The sequence below is a fragment of the Corapipo altera genome, unplaced genomic scaffold (genome assembly GCF_003945725.1).
Source record: "Corapipo altera isolate COAL_440 unplaced genomic scaffold, ASM394572v1 56, whole genome shotgun sequence".
Taxonomy (NCBI): domain Eukaryota; kingdom Metazoa; phylum Chordata; class Aves; order Passeriformes; family Pipridae; genus Corapipo; species Corapipo altera.
Genome location: NW_020884896.1, coordinates 12,247,816 through 12,272,156, shown reverse-complemented (window position 1 = coordinate 12,272,156; position 24,341 = coordinate 12,247,816). Strand labels below are relative to the sequence as shown.

The 24,341-nt window shown below is 35.7% G+C and overlaps 1 protein-coding gene across 3 annotated transcripts; it reads right to left on the bottom strand.

The window, feature by feature from the left end:
• Nucleotides 1–2,189: 2,189 nt before the first annotated feature.
• On the bottom strand, nt 2,190–24,329 carry CCDC172 (coiled-coil domain containing 172). Of its 3 annotated transcripts, none has more exons than XM_027647753.1 (9): nt 24,118–24,329; nt 23,849–23,934; nt 20,367–20,483; nt 18,794–18,959; nt 16,903–17,004; nt 15,845–15,947; nt 6,272–6,359; nt 5,368–5,443; nt 2,190–2,346 (listed from the first exon to the last, which is right to left on the bottom strand). In XM_027647753.1, exons 1-8 carry the CDS (start codon nt 24,194–24,196, stop codon nt 5,411–5,413), a joined length of 774 nt encoding a protein of 257 aa, XP_027503554.1. In that variant the 5' UTR covers nt 24,197–24,329; the 3' UTR covers nt 2,190–2,346; nt 5,368–5,410. The 3 variants fall into 3 exon arrangements, with proteins under 3 accessions (XP_027503554.1, XP_027503553.1, XP_027503555.1); XM_027647752.1 differs by having other exon boundaries at nt 5,419–5,443; XM_027647754.1 differs by lacking the exon at nt 20,367–20,483 and having other exon boundaries at nt 5,419–5,443.
• Nucleotides 24,330–24,341: the final 12 nt, after the last annotated feature.

The window sequence follows — 24,341 nt, the reverse complement described above, 5'->3', positions numbered from 1 at the left end:
TCTGAATGCTGGAAAAAAAGCCTTACTGTGAAAGACAGAATGAAGGCAATTTGCTAAGCTTATCAAAAAGAGTTTGAAAAGTAACTTGATTGTAGCAGAGAAGTACTAACACACAGAGAACATACTATGTATTGAAAGGCTTTTTAACCTCAGGGAAGAGAATATAAGGAAAAACAAGGACTAAGAGCCACAGCCAACACATTCAAACTATCAGTTAGACAAAGATCAGCACGTCAATTAATGAGCAGAACAGGTCTGATGCATCTCCACACTTGGAATCTTCAAAGTGAAGCTGTGGTTTTTTCCATCACATGGGGAGTTGCCTGGCTAAATCATTGGTCTCAGACTCAGAAAATAGTGCTTCCTCCTTGTATGCAATGTAGTTTAGTATATTCCCACACTGTGTGATATTTAGTCTATTTTTACACAGAAAATTTATTTAGTCTATTTTACACAGTATGGTCTGAGAGAAAAAATCAACACTAGTACTTTAATGGTAATATATCCAACATAATTATGTATAAAAGTGAAGAAAAATGAACCATGTAGCAGTAGCAAAAAGTGTTTTCTGATTATAAAGTAAAAATTGTCATACGAGAGGGAAGATTTTTTTCTTAACGTGAAAACCCCACTAGATGGCACTGTAACATCCCCTTAGAAATGTTCTCACTTGGACCGACAGCCTGATTATCCATTTTTAATCAAGACTAAAAGAATTCATGAACCAGAGTATGAAGAATCCAAGGGACATAAAATTCTGATATTATACAGGGTGGGTTTTCTTTCTTTCTGTTTACTGTTTACGATCTACTCTTCACTGTCTAGTTTATGATTATCTACATTACTTTTATGCACTTAAATATTTGGAGACTTTAAGGGAACTTAATCAGTACCAAATTATATCAAATGCTCCTTAGAATATGGAACTGAACACCATTTAAATCCATAGTTTGATGCTGGCTAGGCTTTGTTATCTTCCTGCTAGACTAAATTTAGTTGAATAAATTACAGCAACCCTTTCTTTTAAAGTGAAATGGAGGCTATGAACTCCTCTCTCAGTAGGACATGGCATCAAAAGTGCTTGGAAGTAGCAGGAATTATTGTTTCAGTAAAACCCAAGAAATACACTGTGTATTTATAAAGACTCTTTTCTAGGATTTCATCTGTATAATAAATTATTTACAGGTAAAATTGATAACTTTAAAGCTAATTCTTCCAGACAAGATGCTGCCTTTAAATACTCAAGGCATTAAGTGGGAAGAAAGGAATCAGCTCCCACTTCACATTTCCCTCGAAACTTTTAAGATCCTCAGCTATTCAGGCTGCCCTATTTGTGGGAGTTACCATATGAATGGAGAAACTGATAAAATCAGGGAATTACTGTATAGGTCTGGTTGAAGAAACACAGAGGGTCTATACTGTAGTGTTACACACCCAGTGTCTCAAAATTGAAAGTATTAGGCTTTCTGATATAATTTTAGTAAAAAAAGAAAAGGAAATACAAACCTCCTGCAGATGACAATCTCATGTTGAAAATGCATTCAGACCCTACAGATAGCAAGGTGACTGTAAGTGTCTGGATGTGCTTTGAGTTTGGCCCTTCAGAGAATCATGTCCCCTTCCTGGAACTCAGAGTCTCTAAGTGTCTTTGACAGTTTAGGCTTTCAGAGGTTTATTAGTGAGCCAGGTGAAAACTGTGCTGCAGAAGAAGGTACTGCTAAATATAATTGGTTTTTAGCCCAGAATATAGATGCTTTGCTACACAAAGGGCTACTAACAGCAGCCTGGTGTAGAATATAAAAAGTGCATCTAAAAACTTTATAAAATCAGCCACAAAAATTCACCAACTAAACAACGAAATCATTACAAAAGTCAGTTGAATAAGGGGCTGAAAAATCCTAAGCAGAAAAATAGAAATGATGGGATTTGGAAGGTTGGGCTATCACTACAATGTGAGCATACACATCAGCTGCAATCAATAAAGGAAGCAGAGCTACTACTTGCTCAAGTACTCTATTGACAAGCAAGACATAGGTCATTAGACATGGAACGTGATCCTTTACCCAGCTGCCATATTGTAGTACCACATTTCATTTCAGAGCAGAGAACTGGAACTATTTTCCTACTCCTCTTTACCCAGTATCAGCTAATTGCACTGTTATCCTTGGCTGCTAAACCTGCTGTCTTTCTCATGGAGATCACCTGGAGGTTTTTTCACTTACCATAAACTTCAGGACAGGCCCCTCTCTCTTACTTCAGCTCAGTCAGTGGGAAAATCCTTTCTTGTGTCAAAAACCACTATCAAAGTGAAGATGACTGTCTTAAGGCAGTTGGTTCATTCTCCACCTGAGCGAGAGTACTGAGTTAGGATGAGTTTAAACCTGCAGCAGCATGACAATATAGAGATACCCATTGTTTCATCCAAATTCATTTAGGTTGGCTGGTATGGTATCACAGCAGAGAGCAGCCAAAGAGGTACACACAGATGCACACATAGAGCTCCTCAAAATTCTAATGTATTTAACTGCTGTGATATAATAAGACATTACACTCCACATTCGATTGAATCTGCAGCAGAAATGTAGTGAATGGCAAATCCAAAAGCAGTGCTCTTTTCTCTGTCAAAGGACAAGGGGGATCTGCTACCAATAAGCAGTGGTGCTGGTCAGGCATCTTTACCCAGGGAGACAGTGCTGAAACATGCCTTCTCTTTCTGGCCTTCCCTTGCCATCCCTTCTTTTAGGATCTGTGCTCTCAGGTTCCCCACTGCACCTTTGTGGCAGGCATTGGCCTTGCAGGTACTTTTCTCATCCATTTTGACCTATGCACGTAATTTAGTTACAGGTTTTAAAAAGAAATATCCCTTTCCCTTGGTGTCTAATTTTTTTAGATTAGTCGACTGCCAAACTGCCAAGCTCTACACAGGCAACCAGCTCTGTAGCTGAAGACAGTCAGTCCCCTCTGTGACTGAGGACCCCATAAGCCAGGTCAGCTGAACAAGGATATGTGACCTCAACTGATATATTTGCCCCATGTCACACATATGAGATTTTTCTCACTGACTCTGTCATTCAGTTACAGATACTTTTTTTTTTTTAATGACTTATTCTTCTTTTTTTCTTGCTGTTTTTCATTTTATGGCACTAATTTGTCACTATCAGCAACTCAGTCATATCTATGTCAACCAATTAGAGATAATTCATGTGGGTACTGTTGCATTAGCTAATGTAATTTCATTCTGTGGTCAGGTATTGTAGTGGTTTTCTTATTAGTCTTTGAAACAGCTGTTAATACTAATGAATAAAATAATATGAAAATGTGGTAGCTGTGGTAATACTAATGAATAAAATAATATGAAAATGTGGTAGCTGTAGAGTCATATGTAAGCCTGAGGTAAAACTGCACTTCAACAAGTTCTTTTGTGAAGGAGACAGGACTTGATGCTTACCAGATCTCTTAATAGGCAAATTTAGTAATCTAAAGTATTTTTCTATCTCTCTTCACACACAAGGGAGTTTTATCTGTTGCTCCTAAGAAGAAACTGTTCCCAGGTCCGATACAGAAGCATTGCTAGTTTTCCTGATGCCTTTTTTTCCCCCCTCTAGAATAATAATGTTTTGCTTGGACCATCTTCTTCTTTCTCACTAGCTGTTTCAAGTATTTCTATGGCTCTAATTCATCTTTTTTTTTTTTCTCATAAGACAGTACAAATACATCCTCTGAGGTTCTGTTAGACCCTCATATGCAAGGTATATAATATAAAACCTTAAAAATATATTCTTATTATGTCATCTATGAAACAATTCATTTATTCATAATAACTCTGTGTGTGTTTGCTTGGTAATCTGGCAACGATTTTAACATATTTATCAAACATCACCGAGGATTTGGTTCTTTTGCAATCATTATTTAAAAGATTACTCATCCCCAGCTTGAGAATTTTAAAGAAAACCTACAAAACACAAATTTTTGCTTAATTTTTAGTTTGGTCTTCCAAAATAGAAGTACTATATTCGTCCAGAATTAGATTATTTTTAAGATGGTGGCAACAAATGTATTTTTATACTTGGAGAAATTAGTATGTTTTACATTCACCCTGCAACAGCTGGTTTAGTCTGGCATTATACTTTTTTTCCAGAGCTGTTGAGGGATTTCTTTAGCTCAATAGGATTTGTATTGATTTCTGTTGCACTTTTTTTAGTGGTCCTTATTCTTGGAGTTTTTTCTCTTATATTGATTCTGAAAGCTCCAGCCATTTGGGTTATTACAAATTTTGCTATATTTATGCTGTAGTTCTACTACAATAATCAAGAAGTCAGACCTTCACAGACTTTCATGCACACGCACACAACATAAAAAACCCACACACATACACAACTGAACTTGCAACTGGAACTCTGAATAAACATGAATATTTAAATTGTTAATAAAACATCTTTTGCAGTTTTATGTGTGACAGACACCCTCTGTAGCTTGAAGAGCTCTGGGTGTAGAAAAACTAGTGAAGAGCAACTACCTTTCCCACCCTCAGGTGGGAAGCACATTGAAAAATATCTGCACGCAGAAGAGATGTGAGGAGATGATGCCCACAGAGTGGACTGAGCGGAGTGAATGTTTTTACATGGTCTGATTCCAAGCATCTGAATGATAAAGTCAGTTCCTACTGTGGGTTGGGAACTGCTGTAGCAGTTATACATCCTACATGCTTGAAAGAATAGGGATCCTGATTCAATTAAAATTCTTCACCATTCTCTAGAAATGTGGACTTTTCATTTAGCACAAGGTTTTACCTTTGCTCTCAAGTGCTGAATTTAGCGCTCAGTATTTTGTGGGTTGTGGGAGAGAAAGAAAAGAAGATTTTCTCATGCAATCAGAAAGCAAGCACTAAGAAATGGACTGGCTTAACACCAGTGCAGGCATCCACAGCTCAGTAGTTTGGAAACTATTCTGGACTGTCAAGCAGCATTGCTGGAGCTGAGCTGTTTCAGAGAGCTCGTTACGGAATTGCATTGTTGAGTCATAAACTCAACAGTTGTAGCTCCTGTTAAGATTTCCTGATTGTAATACCATTCCCTTTAGAAATGGGAGACCATTCATTTGAGAAAATAATACATAAAGAATAGAGCCAGTAATACAGGAACTGAGCTTTATGTGTAGTGGACCATGCACTGTGTTCCATGGGCCACAAACAAGAAGATAAAGACGGATGGCTGTTGAACTTGAGGATAAAACACAATCCCCCCCATCACTTTTAAATTAATAAAACTTGATTTTAATGAAAAGTAAAAGCAGATACAAACTGTGAATCAAACAAACAAAAAATAGATGCAAATCTGATAGACCCTGAATAAAATAGTTTCCAAATACTCAGACTTGCTTCTGTGACACTCCATATCACGTCACATGTTATTTACTTGCCTGAAGACTTCTTTTGTGACAAATTCTGGAAAAGAGAAAGAACTGAATGATAGGTAATAAAATCTTATGACTTCTGTATTTTTAAACATTGAGATTTTTTCTTTCTTTCCGAAGAAATTAATTATAAAATTAACAGATAAAGTACAAAAAAGTTATATTACTTCAACAGAAACTTGAAACTGATTATAAAAGTGAGAATTACAAATTTCTCATGACTGTCATTCTGCTATTGATGGTAGTGGCAGCTGCATCTTCACACAGCTCAATCAGGGGCTCTGAAATGAACCTCTAAACCCCTTTTTGTTTCCCAAATGGGACTTCAAAATATTTTTTCTCTTTGTATTATTACACAGACTGATAATCAAGAAATCTGAAGTTAGGATTGACATTTAGAGAAAAACACATTTTAGTAAGTTTTTGTAGGGAATTTGAGAGTGAACAAAACAAAGTACTATATAAAAGGATCCTATTTCTCTATATTCCCATCTTCCATTTAACTGGCAGCTGGAAGTAAAGATTAGTTTAGCTCCAAAATGCATATGCAGCTTTCAATAAACTAATGATTTGTATTAGTCCCTCAAATACATCTTTTTTTGGGCTAACACTGAATCTTTGTATCTTTTTATCTTTGTCTCTTCTCTGTAAATATCTTTTTCTGTAAGAAATTATATTACTGAACATTTGAAAATAAGCCAAAAGAAATGAGTATTGGAGTGGGCCTATAATGTGATAGTGTTTAGATGTGTACATAGCATAAAAAAATGCTTATCTAAAGCCACTGCTAATCATCCTAAATTGCACCTTTAAAACTAAAATTATCAAATGCTTAAAATACATAATGAGAATGGCATACCATTTGCAGAATTTCAATTTCTGTTTGAAGAGTCTCACAGACATTTTCCCAACTATCGTCTTTGCATTTTTCCAATTCTTTCTTAAGTCTGGGTCCAAAAACAAAAAGAAATTTCAGGTCAGAGAACTGTTGCTGGGCAGCTCTTTTTCCAGCTTTGGTCCCAGTTGTCCATTTGACTTGTGTGAGAAAAGCCTCATTGATCTATTTTGATGATCAGGATTTACATTTGCTAGTTTTGTAATTGGCCCTCTCTCACAATACTCCTGGATTTTATTCAGCACTGCTAGTTGTGATGGCAATGTAAGGAAATTCAGAAAGCAACACTTTGGGTTTTTTCAAAGTATGTCTTGACAAAGTAATTTTTTAGAAAAATTTCTGGACTGTGTTGTTTTTATAAACCATGAAAGATTTAGGGCCTCATTAGTCATCATTTTCCTTATTTAAACATGTGAATTTGAGTGTTGATACTTAGGAAGTGCCATATGTTACTGTTCTTATTTTTCCTGAGTATCTATTTGTAGCTGGTGATGGAGACAGAATGTTGGATTAGATGAGTCCTCTGCCTGACCCTGTGCTATCACCAATCCACACCCTTCCACAGACTCCTCTGCTGCTGCTGCTCTTCTCCCCCCACTGCTCCCATTATTCTTCATCACTCTTACTGACTGTTTCCCAATAGTCTCAGCCAGGAGGTCTCCAACTTTTCTGCAGTAAGAATTACTTTTAATATAGCTATTTCTCCGTTCAAAAGATCATTTAGTCCTGCTAAAAGGAGACACCTAAACTTTGCACATCAGTGACTGTAGTGGTTTAAATTAATACTTGGTTGGCCAAGAGAAATCTGTGCCAGAGCTTTCAGTAGTCTGACAAATACAAGGGGATGAGATTAGACTGAGTCCTTTCATGGCTGTCATAAGAAAAGCATAATGACAAAGCTAAAGTTGTTTACCCTTAATACAGTTTCAGGAAACAATGTGAATATTCTGGGACATAGAAACAGACTGAGAAAAGGAGGAAAAGTATATATTCTGCTTGTCATTAAATAGCTAAACTGATGCATCAAAGCTGGATGTTGTTTCTTCTGAAGTTGAAAGAGAAGGTAGCAACCATTTTTTTCTTTTATACACTATAATAGACAAGAAATTATTTAACCCTATTATACAGATGATGCACCTCTTTGGCTGCAATAGAGTTGGTTTTCTACACAAGACAATGGGTTTATTAAAAGTAAAAGATACATTTTCATACGAGAGGGATAACTTAGTCACTGTGCAACACTGTAAGTCCATTTTGCTGTTCCTGTGGAAGATGAAAACATCTCACCCTCAATATGAAAAAACTATGAGCTGCATGTGCTTGTATTATAAGGGAGTAAATGCCTCTGTTTTCAGAAATATTTCTCATAACACATACAAACATCAAAAAAAAAAGGAAATTTTGAACTAGACTTTAAATAATGAAATATTCACTGCGTATATTGTTGGTTTACAGACCATTTCATTGAGAGAAGTTCATTTCAAGGTCTAAGATCAGCTTGTGATCTTGATTAAATCAGCCTAACTTCACTGCCTTGTCTACTCATTTTTTCCTCAGTGTTCTCTGAGGAACAGAGAACTTAGAAACCTAAGACAAACAAAAGCCCTACTTTGCCTAATTTGCCTTAGAAAAAGACACAGTTTGTTGATCTCAGAGAAAATGCTCTCTCACTGTCTTCCACATTATAAAACTGATGCATAGTCTGTTTGCTAGTTGTCAGCTAAGAATTATACCAGTCCATGGTAGCTGTACATTAAGGATAGAACAACCAGAAGATAAGCAGTAGGAGTTGCTTATCTGTGTCCTGGGATTGTGAATTAATTACTATTGACGATGTGCTTTGAAACTCATATTTTGCATATGGATTTTAAAAATTTTATTTCAAATATTTTATAGAACCTTTAAATGTAGTGACAGCACAATTCCTTCTATAGCATCAGGTTGTGGCGATAAAAGACACATTCATTCAAATGTGGTGTTTAATTCTTACATTAATCAATTGATTCTGCTTTCAAGTCTTACTTCTTTCTTATTTAGAAGCTAGATAATTACAGTATGTGCCAGGAATATTATGCTCACAAAATAAGGGCTGTCTGTTAGGTTACAGTCTACAAAATTAATGCATTGGAAACGCCTGAGTTACTGAATAAATGATGAAGTTTTACCAGAAGGAATGTGAGACAATAGAACTATTAAAAAAATGCTTAACCTGAAAGCAGATTTAGGTTTTTCATTTTACATTTAAGATAAGCAGGATATTCATATTCATCTTTCCACTATCAGATTAAATGTGCAAACCAATTATTCATGAAACTATACTGTTTAGATGGAAGGCAGGTTTTCTGTCACCTTTGGAAATGGAAAGAGATGTAACTTTTGCCAGAACAAGGATTAATATGACAATTATATCCTCGCTTATGACTATGATAAAAAGCAGATCTCTTATAAAGAATAATCTGAAAAATCCCATTAGCATTGGGCCGTCCATGTCCTTTGGTTTTGTTTTATTTTTACCATTTTGTTCTCTTTGGTGACAATAAAATATATCTTTATAATAAGTCATTGCACTGCACTAAGAGTGTATTGGTAAATTACAGCATCACAGGCTCTAATGAACAGCTGGAGCAGAAATGCCGAATGTGCAATAGCAAAACCCAGTCTTAAATCAAGTAGGTGGGACAACAACATCAGCATTTTTTGGATGCTAGCTTGTCCTAGACTGAGCTCTACTATCAATGGCCCATTTTCCATTATTCTTGAATGCCAGAAGTGACAGAGATGAAGAAGGAGGAGACCACTGAAGATGATCGATTTTGCAGCTTTGAAATGAGCCCAGCTATTAAATGTCATTGGCATTTGTGGTTGATCAACCCTTCTTGAATTTCAGCTGTATATGCACAAGGAAAATAGGAAAAATAATTGTGAAATCAATACATGCTGATATTATAAATTGAACTATGGAAAAAATAATGTTATTGTCAAACAGGTTTCTCCGAAAATCATCCATGGATTCAAATTAATGGATGAAGACTTCAGTATCCAAAACTTGCATTTCAAGAATAATTTTATGTAAAGAGTTCTCAAAGGAGAAATAATTTATGTAGAAGGCAGGGTTAACATGCATTTTTGGTCTGGTTTTTTTCCCCTAAGTGGGGATGAAACACTAACTAGTTGTTGTTGGCATTGCAGAAGGAGCAGACTGTCTCTTAGTTATGTTTTGCTGAAACAGGTAAAACATCTTCTTTGTATTCTCCTTCTTGTCTTTGCCTTGTTTATGACCACCATTTTATTTTTTAAACATAAATCGGAGGGAAAACATTATGGTGTGTTATAAAACAGAATTGCTTGACATTGATATACAGGGCATAGAATTCATGGTACAAAATGAAATTGTGTAGGAAGTTATATATAAAACTTGAGAGTCTGTATGTTGATTTTCCTGAATTTTATCGTAAACTCCAGGAGATACATTTATCAAGGTTTTAAAACTTTATTGAGACTGAAGAAAACATCAAAGACTTTGGTTTATTGTCTCAAGCTGAAGCAGAGGTAACGCACTGAGGTCATTCACTCCCACTTCAGTACTGGCACTAAATTAATCTCTATGTTTCTCTAGTGAGAGCAAGATTTTGCTGGGTATTTACAATTTGCTGACACGACTAAACAGAAAATGCTATTGATACAGCTGCAGAAGTCAATCAATTTCAGACTATTATCAATTGATTGAGAAAGGGAGAAAACAAGTCCTAAACGGAGTTTAGTACCTCAAAATATAAACTCAAGTACTTGAGCTACACAATTAAATTATAAAAGTCTGTGCTTGGTGGAGCAGAAAGAGAATAAAAACTAAGAAAGTGATCTAGGAGTAATAATAAATACTAGCAAGAAGATTAAACATGTAAGTGAAGAGGGTACTAGATCACATAACAATGGGAATGAAATGTAAATTAAAAGAAATAGAGCTACCTTAGGTAAAATAAGAAAGTTTTGGCTTTTGCTGTCCTGAATCAAATGCTGAATGTAAAATATGCAATTTTCACTGATTAAAGCTTGCATTTTGTGAATGCTGTCAGGCAACTATTTATAGGAGTAGTTAGAGGTCTTCAAAAGTGTGGTGGTATTTTTTTTTAATTTATATTCCCCAAATACATAAAACATCACAAGACATCTTTGAGGAATATATTATTATAGATGAATAAACATGAAAAGGTTAAGGCACGCTGAATTAAACTGCACATTAGGGTGAGATTTGCTTTTGTGCAGACAGTAAACCAAAGCTACATGGACTACTTTTCACAGGAACTGGAAGAAGAGTTACACAGGAAAGAAAAAATGTACAAGCATCAGAGATATGAAAATGAAACGTGTTTCTAGGGGTCAGTAAGATTCCTATTGAGGCAGGGAAAGTAAATAGGGGTCAATGATCCCTCTCATTCAATTATCTTGATTTTTCTATTGTACAGGGAAAATTAGATCCTAATCTGGGTATAGTAATATTGCTACCCTACTGCTGAAATCAGTGTCTCTATAATGTACTGCTTTCTTCATGTGTATAATTTTCTCAGGGCTAAAAAGGATTTAGAATTGTCCTTCTTTCCTTCTGCATTATGGGCTCTCCATACTCTGCTCATCTTCCAGGTTGAATTCATCTCCTTTTTTTGACAAGTAGGTGAGAGATTTGTACACAATATTTTTACACCCTCCTGCTTTTTGTTGGAAATAACTCTTGCTTTTATCTTGTCCACAGCTATATTTACTTTTGATGTTTATAGTTGTATTTTGCTCACGCAGTAAGCTCAGACCTCTCCCTTTGCTTCCAGGTACCTATTGTTGAAGCCCTTAGTTGTGTACAAATAGATCAATTTGCACTGTATATAATTATATTCCTCCTCTTCTTCAGCAAATTCCAAAGTCTACAAGGTGTAGTTTTTTGATTATTTCACACTATTGTCATAAAACACTTTCTATTCCAAAGTCATTATTTAAAACATTAACCATGACCAGCAGTGACTGTAGTTACCTTCTTCAAGTGCCAGAATTTCTATTTTCAGACCTATTCCTGTTGTTAGTTATAGTCATTTCTTTCCTTCATTTTTTAAATATGTCTTCCCCAGGTTAACTAGGAGTTTCCCATGTGGGTTAGCATCAAATACTTTATTAATGTCTAAATGGATGGCATTTGAATTTTCCTTGCCTAAGCAATTTTTTGTCTTATCAAGGAAAGATATCATTAGTCAGATTTGATCTACCTTTTGTAAATACATACTGCAATTCATAATGGAAACTTATTTTAACATAATTCAAACTATAACAGTTCCACTAGGCACTGCTATTAAAAAGGAAAGCTCAAAAAATCAATGAGGAGATTGCCATTGAAAAACTAATTTTGAACCATAAGAATTATTCCACAGACTGATATCTCTAGATTATAAAATTTAACATAAAATTAAATTACAAATTTTTTTTTTTACCCCATCAGAACCATACATGGCCTTAGGCAGTCTGCTGTTAGCATGAAATATTTTTCAGCCCTAATGAATATATTTCCTGTATGACCTGTATGAAAGAAAGAATTACTTTTCCCTTCCTAATTTTGGTAATGGAGTTTCTTTTTCTGCATTGTAAAGTCTAAGAAGCAATACTATATTTTTGGATTTAGACAAGTATACAAAGCCTTGAACTACTTAGAAAGTAAGCAGATTCCATGCACTTCCTTTCCACTACTTCTTTTCTGAAGTAGAAGAGAGATTCAGGTTTCAAAGAAACATTTTATCCTCAGTCTACCTTTTAAATAGTGTGAAAAATATCAGTTTTAGGTAGAAATGTTCTGTTGTTAGTCTAAATGAGCCTCAATTAAAATTATTTTTAGGCTGCTTTACTTAAGGCAACACAAAAATTTAAAATTAAAATGTGAAAGAAGATAAATAATTAATATAATAATTACAATTAATATACTAGTGAAATGACATAGTTAGGAATTTACTGGTATCAGTTAGTCTCTGCTTGACTCCTGAGTTGTTCCACTCGAGTGATGCTACTTGGTACCTGCCAGGGAAATGGGACTCAAGAGAGCTGATGCCAAAGTTCTTTTCCTGTTTGGGGTTGGCACTGGCAGAAAAGATGATTAAAATAAAGCTTTTGATCTTAATTGCAGATCTCTTCAGGAAAAAAAAAAAAAAAAAGCCTTCTTTTCTTAAATATTTCTCTGAATTATGGGCCTGTATCTTGACACTGGCATTGTCCAGAGTGCCTGCTGTGAGTAAGAGGGTACAGTGTCTTACCCATAACTGTATCTGTGCTTAACATTCAAATTTTGGTCACCTTTTTTCTGTTTCTGGTGTGTATTAAAACAAGACTCTAACTGCAGCATCAACAGCTTTTAGAATTACCTGTGAGTGTTTCTCATGACCTTTTGTAATTCTTTGATGGATTTGAGAGAAATTTTATGAAACTGCAGACGTGGTATAGGACATTTTTCTCAGATCAAAGATGAATTGCTGTAATTTGAATTAGCTGGCTACACTGAAACACAATTTACTTTTAGATATATACTTAATTGTAATGAAGATTCTTGCCTTGCCAGCTACTTTTGATATTGATTTTTAAGCTGGAACTAGGAATGTGATACAGTAACAGACTTGCAGGGTGATCAGGGAGCTACATATATCAGGGTATTGATGCTGCCTGTCTCTCACATTTGTTCTAAGGAAACATTAAAAACACTGGTATTTTTGCCATTTAAAGAGCGATGTGCTTTCCAGCTCTGTAAAAAGAGAGTCAAATTCTGTGCTTATTTCATAGAAAAAAAATATGCATTTTTGATTCACATTACTTGTGCCAAAATATTATCATCTTTATATGTAATAAAAATGATTTTCAGCAAAAACTAGAATTCTATTCTTGCAATAAATTTTGTACGGGGAAAAAACCTAATCTTGTTAGGCTAAAAAGGGTTGTTTCTCTGACACAGTAGGTTCAATCACATCGATTTTAACATGGCCAAAATTGGCTCCTGTTAAGATATATACACTGGTATATGCATATATCTAAAGGAGAACCTTCAAGGATGAAAGCTGTGCAACCTCTCTGGCCAACTTGTTCCTTTGCTTACACTGTCCTCATGATAAAAATGTTTTTCCTTAAATTCATTCTAAATCTTCTTGTTTCAGCTTCTGCTTTTTGCCTTTCGTTGTGCTGCTGTGCAGCATCGTGCAGGTCCTGGCTCCATCTTCTCGATGATATCCTTGTAGGTACTGGAAAGTGCTCAGGTACCTCCTGGGGGACTATTTCTATACTGCAATATTTATAACGTGTAATACTTTAAAGCCCCCCTTTCATTCTCTTAATCCAGTAGTCCAAATCAAGAAGTGATGGGTAGGTTATGTTAAAGAAGAGAAAAAAGAAAAAAAGAATTGCTAGAGTTGCATGAGTCTGATAAGAGTTTGGGATGGTTCTAAAGAGCACAGCACTATGACAGAGAGAGGTAGACAAATGAGGCTTGCCTGACTAGCTCTACAGAGGAGCAGAATCTCTTAGTGCTGACATGGAATTACAGTAGCATATCTATGTTGCTTCTGGCATCTAACTTATTCAGGGCTATCTCTCTCTCTCTCTAAAGCACTGAGCTTTTTTGATCAAAAGCAAGTGCAAGATAAATGTACGATTTAGGCAAATCCGTCCTAAATTTTTTCCAGTATCTGAAATGAAAAAGTATTTCAATGTAAAGAAAATGTATTCAATATATTATTACACTTCAAGAATCACTTGCATTTTGTGATATTAGTCATAGCAGCAGCAGCAGTTTATATTTTGCACTACATGCAATTATCAAATAATGTAATCTTATCTTGACCACAGAAGAAGGCATTTCATTAAACAAGAAAATATCATCCTCCTTCTTGCTTTGGTTGTAAATGGCACTTGCTGATTTTGCAGTTAATAGAATTTAATATGTTTTATCCACGTTTTCCACCCAGATAAAACCAAAGTATCGTTCTGCAGACCTGTGAGTTACTTTCACTACATAGAAAGGCAGACATATATGGATTTGATTGATCCCTAGGATCTCAGTGGCAGAGCTGGGAACTTACAGTAACACAAGGTTTGTTACTTCTGTACCTTACACAAAGGAAACCTGCTACAGAAAACTAATTACACCAATTTCAATATTCAGTGGCATCATGGCAGTAAACTACTCCAAGGGAAGTCTGTTATTGAGAAGGAAGGTGACAACCTCATGTATCACAAACCCTAATATATCACGATTGAATAATGTAAACAAGTGAATTATAACATGCTGTCCTAAAGAATCGTTGCTGCTATTATTATTTACACTGTGTCTTCCATGTATATGTTGAATGCAAATTTTTTGCTACTGTATGCAGGATTGTGAGCTAATTAATTTTTATGCTGAGGGAATTTTGGCCATGTCTCAACACCATGTAAGAGGTTGAAGAGAGTTAGTAATAGGGCTGATATATCATTTTCTTTCAAAAACCGATATTCAGCAAAAAAAGGGGCCATTACCAAATCGTCTTTTATAAAATTGCTCAGGGTTCTCTGCAAAGTTATAACTTTCCATTGAAAGTTTTCAGGAAAAAAACCCCACCTTATATTTATTTATTTTTGTCAAAAGCTTAGCAATATGTAGGAAAAATTACCACGATGGTAATAACAGTTATGTTTTCCTTAACAACTTCTGTTAGAGAATCTTTCAGACCAGCTTTTCCAGAAGGAGTTTCTTTGCCTTGCCTATTCAATACTTTTAAATATCCGCAGGCACTTTCATCTGGAACATCATAAGACAGAAAAAAGATGGACAGTTCTGTGATTTGGGGCTTTCTGCACTGGAATCTTTTTAAAAAAAACAAAAACATTACATTATTTTCTGTAAAGTGAAAATCTAATTGTCTCACTTAAGCAAACTGACAAGAAATGAGTCATTACCACTCAGTTCCCAAGAAGCAGCAGTCACTGTTAAGGGAGACTGTGCAAGGTCTTGTGTCTTGGTTAAGTCTCCAAAATTTTGATCTAAACTGGCTTAATTGGAAGGCAAATTGGAACTGATAGAGATCAGAGAGAAAAACCTGCATTTAGTAGCTTCAACACAGGGCCCAGCTGACCCAAGGGGGTTACTGTGGCCAACCCATCCCATTGCAAGCAGGCTGTGTGCAGCCCATCAGCAGAGATGTGTTTAGCACTGGGCAGTTCATCAGTACTTTGTGCACCACCACCATTTTTACAAGAACTTAAGAATTGGTCTTCCACCCTGTGGAAGCAGCAGTCTTTTGTTCTTCCTCCAAGTCTGACTGACATCCCTGCAAACTCTTCCATTTTTTAGTTCCTGTGAGTATGCCTGTGAGTGTGAAATGCTGTAATAAACAGCGGGAATTTGTCTTCTCTAATAAAAAATGAATGGTTCTTCTGATTTCAGAGGAATATTGTACAGGAAAGGTAAAATAGTCATTGCTACCAGGACTGGTCTGCAGTTACAGGTCTAAAATTAAATTTAGGAACTCATTAACACGAGACTCTTACCTTAAACATTCAGGATCAGTCTGAGGTTTTTCAGTTACTTGGACTTTTTCTGCTTCTAAATCTTTTGTCACTCTTCCAGCCTCCCTGATTACTTCCTCAAGGTCTAAACATGAAATTAGAATCACTTTATAAATATATATTAATCATCCATATTCAAAGACTTTCTACATTTTCTAAATTTATATCTTCTAATATTTCTTCATGCAACTGTTTGAAGGGAAAAGGCATCTAAATAAAGAACATGAATTATTTTATTATTATTGCAATTGCATATTGCAATCTGGAAAGTTTCACTCCCTTTCTCAAACAATTTATGATCACATTTACTGCTTTCCTTAGCTCTTACTGTGACATGTTACTTATATATTTGTAAAAAAGGTTACTAAAAAGCTCTAGATTACATTTTTTAATTCAGATTTCAAAATTATCCCTGTTGCTCTGATCACCTTTGACACAGAACTTTTTGTGGTTCCTTCTGTATCTTTTTAGCTTTTCATTTTATAGAGTTTGCTCTATGGACACCCCTCCTAGATGTCCTTTTTTATGCACAGACTTCCATACAAGAACACACAAATGTCAGTAAACAGAAGACAGTTGAATTTACAACTCAGAGGTTTAGCACCTAGGACAAACCTGTCTTTCTCAGTCCAAGCCACATTGCTTTTAAAACATTTGAATTTTAGTGACATTCTTTAATTATAGGTTAATGGGTTTAAAACAATATTTATATTGATTTTAAGTGCACTTAAAACCACCAAATTCTCCATTTAAGTACATGACTTACCAGCAAAAGCAAATATTTCTTTTTTATATTTATAGCTCATGATTCAGTGAATCTCCAGACCTCAGTATCACTGGCATTCAAAACAAATCTCATTGAAATCCATAATATTTATTATAGCCATGTTTAAAAATGATGTATTACATATTGTAAAAATTAATTAAAATCTTGTTACTATGATTTCTTTTTCTTGAGAAAAGAAACTCAACTGAAAAGATTTTTCAAAAGCCTTTGTCAAGCAGAAGTAATTATCATAGCAAGTAATTATCAGGCACACCTTTGAGTTCACTTTGGAGAGTAAATAAATCCTGCTTTAACTCATTCTTCTGCAGCTGGAGTGCATTTAACTGGACATTTTTGTGTTCCATTGACTCCATTTCTAAGAAAAAATACATTTAAATTAAAATACATTGCAGTTTTAGCATTCATGATACAATCTTAAATATTCTTAACTACTTCTATCAATATTCAGCTAGTGAAAAAGAACCCTGAATATAAAACAAAAATAAACCAAAATCATAAATAAAAAGACAATACACAGGAAATTATAGGTCATACACTGCATTCCTACCTATGAAAGAACATGTTTTTTATTGTTATTAAGATGTTCAACATATTTTGTTGTCTGGGCAGAAAAAGAATGTTTTGCTTTAGAGTTACTTCAGCTATAAAGAAAGGAAGATGACTCACTGAATAGGTGGAGAACAGACACCTCTCAGCAGGACTGAAAAAAACCCACTTAATTTGTTTAGTCTTATGGATATTTGAGCCTGACTATTGACAGCATCTGGAATGAATTGTGATTGTTTTTCTAACAACTGGAGGTCCTTGCATAATTTCCATGTTAAGAGTTACTTAAACTTTTCACTTCAGTGTTGTCACTGTGCTCAGGACTGTAGCAGACCAAAGACAGGCAAATTGTACCTCAAAAAAGGTCCAAATAAAGGGTGGAATCAAGACAGCAACTGAACCTAGAGAAGAATGTTAGTCCCCCTTCAGGTCCTACTAATCATTTAACTGTCCAGATCTGCCTGAATATGTAAAAGTTAATTGCTAAGAGTAGAACTTGCCACCAAATACAGACTTTTTTCAGTTGCAGATTAGAATCATAGCAACAAGAAATAAGAAAGAAGGTACTACCAAGTGCAAACTCAAATGGATAGTCCTGTTCCAGTAACTTTACAGCAGATATTAGGAATTGGAAGTGCTGGTGTTTGACAAATCATGAGACTGGAAAGGACTTTGAGGGGTCATCTACTGCATTCCTTCTCCTGAAGGCAGGATCAGCTGTACCTCTGCCATTTCTGACAGATGCTTGTCTATCCTGTTTTTAAAGACCTTCAGTAGTGAAGACCCCTAATTCCTTTGATAATGGAATCTCCTAGGGCAGAGTGTTTTAGTTCACTGTTCTTAGAAAGACTTCTAAACAGTCAGACAGACTCTCTCTTATTGTGTTTTACACTTGTTACTTTTTATTCAGTTCACTATAGATATGCAGAATATATTAATTTACAGGATCCTTTAATAATTTGAAGACTGATATTAATATTTCATCAATCTTTTCCTTAATAGGTTAAATAGTCACAATTCTTTCATTTTCTTCTTTCTCATATGCTCCAGAACTCTGATCACTCTCACTGGTCCCATGTGGATTCTCTCCAGCTGGTCCACATCTTATCTTAGAGTTTAACATCAAAACAAGAAGCACAGTACTCCAGCTAAGAGCTTAACTGCCCCAAATAGAGTGAAAAATTATTTTCCATGTCTTAGAGATCAGAATTATGTTTATGTCTCAGTGTGGTGTTGGCGTTCTGATGTCATTAACTCATGTTCAGCTCGTGATCCATGACGACCCCATGCAGAAGGACTGCTTTTAAGTCTGACCCTGTGTTCTGAGAGATCTCATACTCCGTGTCTGAAAGATCAAGTTCTACTGCAAGACATTTGTGTGTGCAATTCTTTTGAAGCTAAGGACATGTACAGAACTCATCCATAGAGGATTCTGCCCAAAAACAGTCACTATGTATGACAGAGCACCTCTGTGCTGGCTGACATTAGACATCAGGAGACACTTCTGCAAGGGAATGGAATTAAAAGTACTGGTTTGCACAGTTATATTTTACTGATTTGTGTTAATCCAAGATACACTAGTTTAATATAAGGCTTACCATTTTTCAGCAGTGCTGCCTCATTCTCTAAATCCTTTATTTCAGTCTTGACTTTTTTTTTAATCAGAAGATCTCTATTACTTGTTAGTCCATATTCATTGTTAAACTCTGTTACTTCTCTGGTAAAATTATCTTCCTCTTCAGCAATTTTTCTCTTTGCATCTGTCTGAAAAAAAGAAAGGGAATATTGAATGTTCAGGTGAAAAAAAAAAAAGGAAGTCTTTTTTAGGCTAGGCAGACTGAAACACACTGTTGTTTCTACTCTTAAATTTGTAGTATAATATAAATAAAAACCCCAAAGTAAATAAATATAAAAGTAAATAATTTCTTATAAGAACATGAAAATGGTCTACAGCTCTACCATTATGTCTGCTATTTGAACTTTCTTTTTTTTCCCCTGTAAAAATGAAGGATATATTCTTAGTAATGAAGCATGTTAAAAATTGCTACCTTATCTCCCAGAATTGCACCAACAGTTATTTGGTTCAGCTATTTTACTGAAGTTAGTAGAAAGTTCTGTTTAAAGTCTGTAGCCTAGCATGGCTGTTCCTTTTTTTTAGATTGTTATTAATTTAAGTCAAGGTGTTGTTTATTCCTCTGCAGAACTCAGAGTTACTTTAACTCCCTCAATAACTACCAAGAAAGCTATAGTTTATAGGAAATTATTGTTTAATTTTCTAGGAAAAAAAAACCCATTCAAACAAGAAAGGTTATATTCAATTTCTTTTAAGAAATCTTAATTGATTCCTAAGTCAAATAAAATGAAATGTCCTATACAGGAAAAAAGAAATGATAACCCATATATCAAACTTGACCGGCTCCAATGAAAAGAAACTTCACACATATATTGGGAATACTTTGGGTGCTGCAGAAATATTACTCAATTAAGAAGATGTCTGCCTAAAGACTTCGGGTTAATATTGGTGATTTGGACTGAACATTTGAAATTTAGCTCTGCTGAACATTTAAAGTGCAGACACACACGCAGAGAAGACTACTCCTCTGGCATTGCTTTATATGTACAGATCCAAGGATCCACAGTGAAGTAAGAGGAAGGCAATATTCAGGTTGGCATATGAGAGAACTGAAAAACCTCTTGTCTGTTGTAAGTAGCTACCTTTGGAGAGGTGGTTTAGTGTGTCTGCCATCAGACATTGTGTGGCACGTCAGGATTGCTAAAATATGGTGTGGGCCTCCCTGGGTTTTAACTTTGATCCTTCTCAATCTGTTTGATTGTGGATGAGCCAACCCAACTTAAGGTGAGGCTTTCCCAGTTTACTTTTAAGAGTAAATAATCTATCAGCATTGGACTTCAGTCACACAGCAGCAGACATCAGAAAACGAAGTCAAGAAGGTTAAATCAGCTTTGTAGACAAACTGCAGCATACACTACCTTAGATTGTGGTTTTAATTAAAAGTGACAATTTATCTACATTTACATTGTTACATAAGCTAAAGCAAAAAAAAAATTTCCTGATTTAGAATATTAGTTCTTCCAGATTTTCAGATTTTAAAGCTGATTGCTCTTGTCAAGTAGAAAAGAGCTCTCTGAACACCATAGCTGGAAACACACCAAGATTTTAAGAAGACTGCTTTTTTGATTAACAAGTTCAGCTTTCTGTTTTTCTAAGCTATATTCACGTTTCTTCAGAATTTCTAAGTAGAACTGCTTTTCAGACAGATGCTGAACCTTCCAAAAGAAAGAAAAAAAAAAAGTTAAGAAGTAAGGTTATTGTTTTATTGTTTTATATACTTAGATATTGTACAGTTAAAACACAGCTGCCCCAGCTGCTGGACTAGCAAAACCATAACAGCTCTTTCTTTTACCCCCCACTTATCTTGCAGGACACCACTAAACTTTTCAAAATCTTCTTTCTTTAAAGGAGACATTTAGTGGTGGTCTGTCTATCTAGAATGGCAATTTAAAGTCTGCTTGATTCAGGAGATATTTTTTTCAGGTTAAAACCAGGAAAAGTATTGAGCACATGGGATCTTTTATGCAACACAGGACAGTGTCCTCCATCTGTGTAGAGCTCATCATCTACCAAATCAGACAATAATATTAGAGGGACAGTGGTCCAACACCATAGTTTTGACTGAATGTCACCAACTCTGCAATGCCACTGTGGCATATGTGAAGGAAGGAGGGATAAGCTCATATTTTCTGAGCCCAATTTCTGGAATTTTTAGCCAAGAAAATGTAATTAGCTCATTGATTAGAGGCAGTTTGACCATAATCACCCAAAGCCCCAAACTTCAATTTTGCATATAGATTTATTTTGAGTTTTATTACTTTTAACCATTAATTTATCTGATAGAAGAGTCTGCTGTTCAACCACTACATTTTCAAAATTTGCTGAAGAGTTCTTCTCAATTTTCCAGCACATCTACTATATCGTCTAACCTAAGTTAAGATACATGGTGGAATAAACTATAATAACAGATAAATAGAAAACAGTTAAGTGTTGAAGAGTCTTAAAGGATGAAAACCATTCATCTGATGAAGTTCTCTTGAAGTGACTCAAGAGAATGACTCAGACTGTAATACTCAGCAATGAGTAGGGAAAGTAAAGTTAGCAGAAGTGCCCACAGACTGTAAAGGCACAGGGTAAGTATCAGAAGTAAATTGAATAGTCAGGCTGATAACATGACTGTAGAAGCAGAAAAGACCAAATAAGAGTGCTATTAAAGTGGTAAAAATGAAAAGATTTTAAAATTAAACAATGTAGATGATTTTGGAGAGGGCATAGATCAAGTGCATCTGATCAAAACAGGAGGACAGTGGAATGAAAATACCCTAAGATCAGAATGTGAGAGTTGGGAAGGAAAGGACCAGAGTTTTTCCTGATTCCTGATATGTCCAGCATGCTAAGTGTCCAGGAAGTGCTTGGCTCAGGAGAATTTATTTTACATATTAATTCAAAGGAGTAGATGGTCTTATACCACTGTATTTGTATTATTGAACATAACTAGCTGCAGTGTAGTTGCTCCATCTGTAAGATGCCAACTTAATTTGTGCATTTGCAACCAATTTTTTTAAAGAAATCATTGAGCTATGAACTGCAAAATCTTATAATTTGGGTTCTAATTACATGCTACCTGATTTTCCAGAAAAGAGGGAAAAATTGCACTTCCTAGGACTCTTTGATTGACCACAGGCAGTGTCTGTGAAATAGATGTCAAAAAACCTTTGAACTCAGTCTCATCTGCTTGGTCAAGCATCAGCTGCTGAGCATGCATGTGGTTGGATATGTCTGATTATAAAGAACTGCAGTTATTTTGTTCAGGACAAATTGAACAGCATTAGCTGAACAGCATTATTTAATATTATTTGAATTGCATGAACTATTGTAGACGTATGTAAACCTGATTCCTGTACTGAAAAAGAAATTACTTTAAATAATGTCCATAACTATATAATCTTTAAACCTAAATACAGTCTGATTGAAATGTATTTTCCTATTCCACTACTTTTCTGTATCATTTCCTATCTATAAATTAATCAATGTCAGACTAAGCAAGCAAGCAAAATATATTTTTGTGGACATCAGTGAGAATATTATTAATCCTGGTCAGTAAAGCACATAAAATTTAATTAGGAATGGTTCTTCAGCTCTTCCCATTAGTCATTTACAATAATGGCTCTACTCTTGGGACCTTCTATACCTACCACATAAACCTTGATTATAAATCACACTGCATCAACAACAAATTAGTAGTATAAACATAAAATTGTAATGTTCATAAATAAATTTATGAGTAAGACTACAGAGGACTTCACCTAACAAGCAATATCCAGATATAATCTGTGTTGGCTAAATAAGTTACTATTTTAAAGCACCTTTGGGCTCTGAGATCATCACATGCATAAATGTGAGCATGTGAATAACTGCTTGCATGATTATAGTCTGAATTTACAGCCAGTAAATATTTGTAAATGAGTTCTTTTTTATTCTGATCAGTAATGTTGATATTTATTATATATACTACATAATCCTTTGCAAAAGGCAGAAGAGCCTGTGTTTGGAAGGATGAAAATCAACCTCCAAACATTTATTTTCACAACTAGGTGAGGCAATCCCCCAAATGTTCTTGAAGTTGTTTATTTAAGTGATAGGATACAACAGTTCTGACTTCAAAGGAGGCTCCAAATCCTTTCCTGTTGTGAATACATATTCTGTCAGCACAGACACTTAAGAGCACCAGGGATGGTATTTAAACTTCATTTTTCAGACAGAAGCAAATGGATTTTCAAATAATTTGCAACTACAGGTGTTACTGGTGAAAAGCTCTGCAAAACTGGAAGCTTAATCTGAAAATACATCTGCAGTCTGATTAAATGGAAAGAGTAATAAAATCACTAAATAGATTTAGAAACTGTCCTCTATTTTTGGCATCCTTAGAAAAAATCTTAGGTCTTGTAAGCCTTAACTGTGAGCCTGGGCTTACAGAAAGGTCTTCAGTGTATGATTCAAGGTCCTGTGAAGTAAACACAGGGAACGTTTCCATATATTTTTTCCTGTGGAAGGCTGTTAGTGCAACACATCAGGCAACCAAGAAATGCCTTCTGGGCACCGAAGAAAATGCTGTAACAAGTTTCAGGACTGTTAAAGCAGGGAATCTCACACTACACCCCAACAAGTTAGGCTGCCCACAGCTGGTGGCCGTATCTTGTGCATGCAGTGACCTGTCCATGGTGATGTGCTCCTTGCCAAGCTCTGTCTGTGGAGAAGGAGTGACTTGCCTGTGCGCATGTCCTGATTCTAGAGTTTCCAGATTTTGGAAGCATTATCCAGAAACGTTCCTAACCTCGAACCAAGCAAGTCCCTGAACACAGCCAGGGGCCAGCCCAAAGGGGGAGATTTGTGAGAGGAAGGATGTTGACAGACCCTTTTTTCACTACAGGAATGCACGGTGTAAGTTTTCTCAATGCTGTATTACTCAGCAAGTGAAGCACACTCCTTGAAAGTGCTTATGAATCTATTCCTGAAAGGTCATATATTTGTAAACATAATGTATTTCATTATTATGTACACTCTAAATATGCCTGCTTACCTTAGTTTCTAAGTTAACTTTTGCAGCGCTCAGCTCTTCTTTTATTTGGTTAATTTTTTCATAGCTTCTGTTTATGTCACACTTAGCTGCAACAACAAACAAAAACCTGTAAGAATGTTTACTCGGTTTGTAAAAGTTACATTCTCATAGAAACATGCCATTAGCAAGAAGCGGTCACCCCGGCTTTCCCTGACACAAGTCCCCTCGGGACACCCTGGGAATGGAGAGGCCATTCGGGGTGGTCGGGGCCGCCGCCGGCCCCTCAGGACCTTGCTGGATGAAGTGCCTCTTCTCCCTCGCCTGCTTCTCTGTGAACTGTATTTGCTGGAACAAAGCGTCCAGGTTCATTTCTGCCTTCTCGTGGAGCCCGTGCTGCCTTTGTGAGGGCTGGCTGGTGAGAGCTGCGGTGCCCGCAGCAAGGTGAGGCTGGGTCCGGCCACAGCCCTGCCCTCAGCGCTCTGCCCTCAGCGCTCTGCCCTCAGCGCTCTGCCCT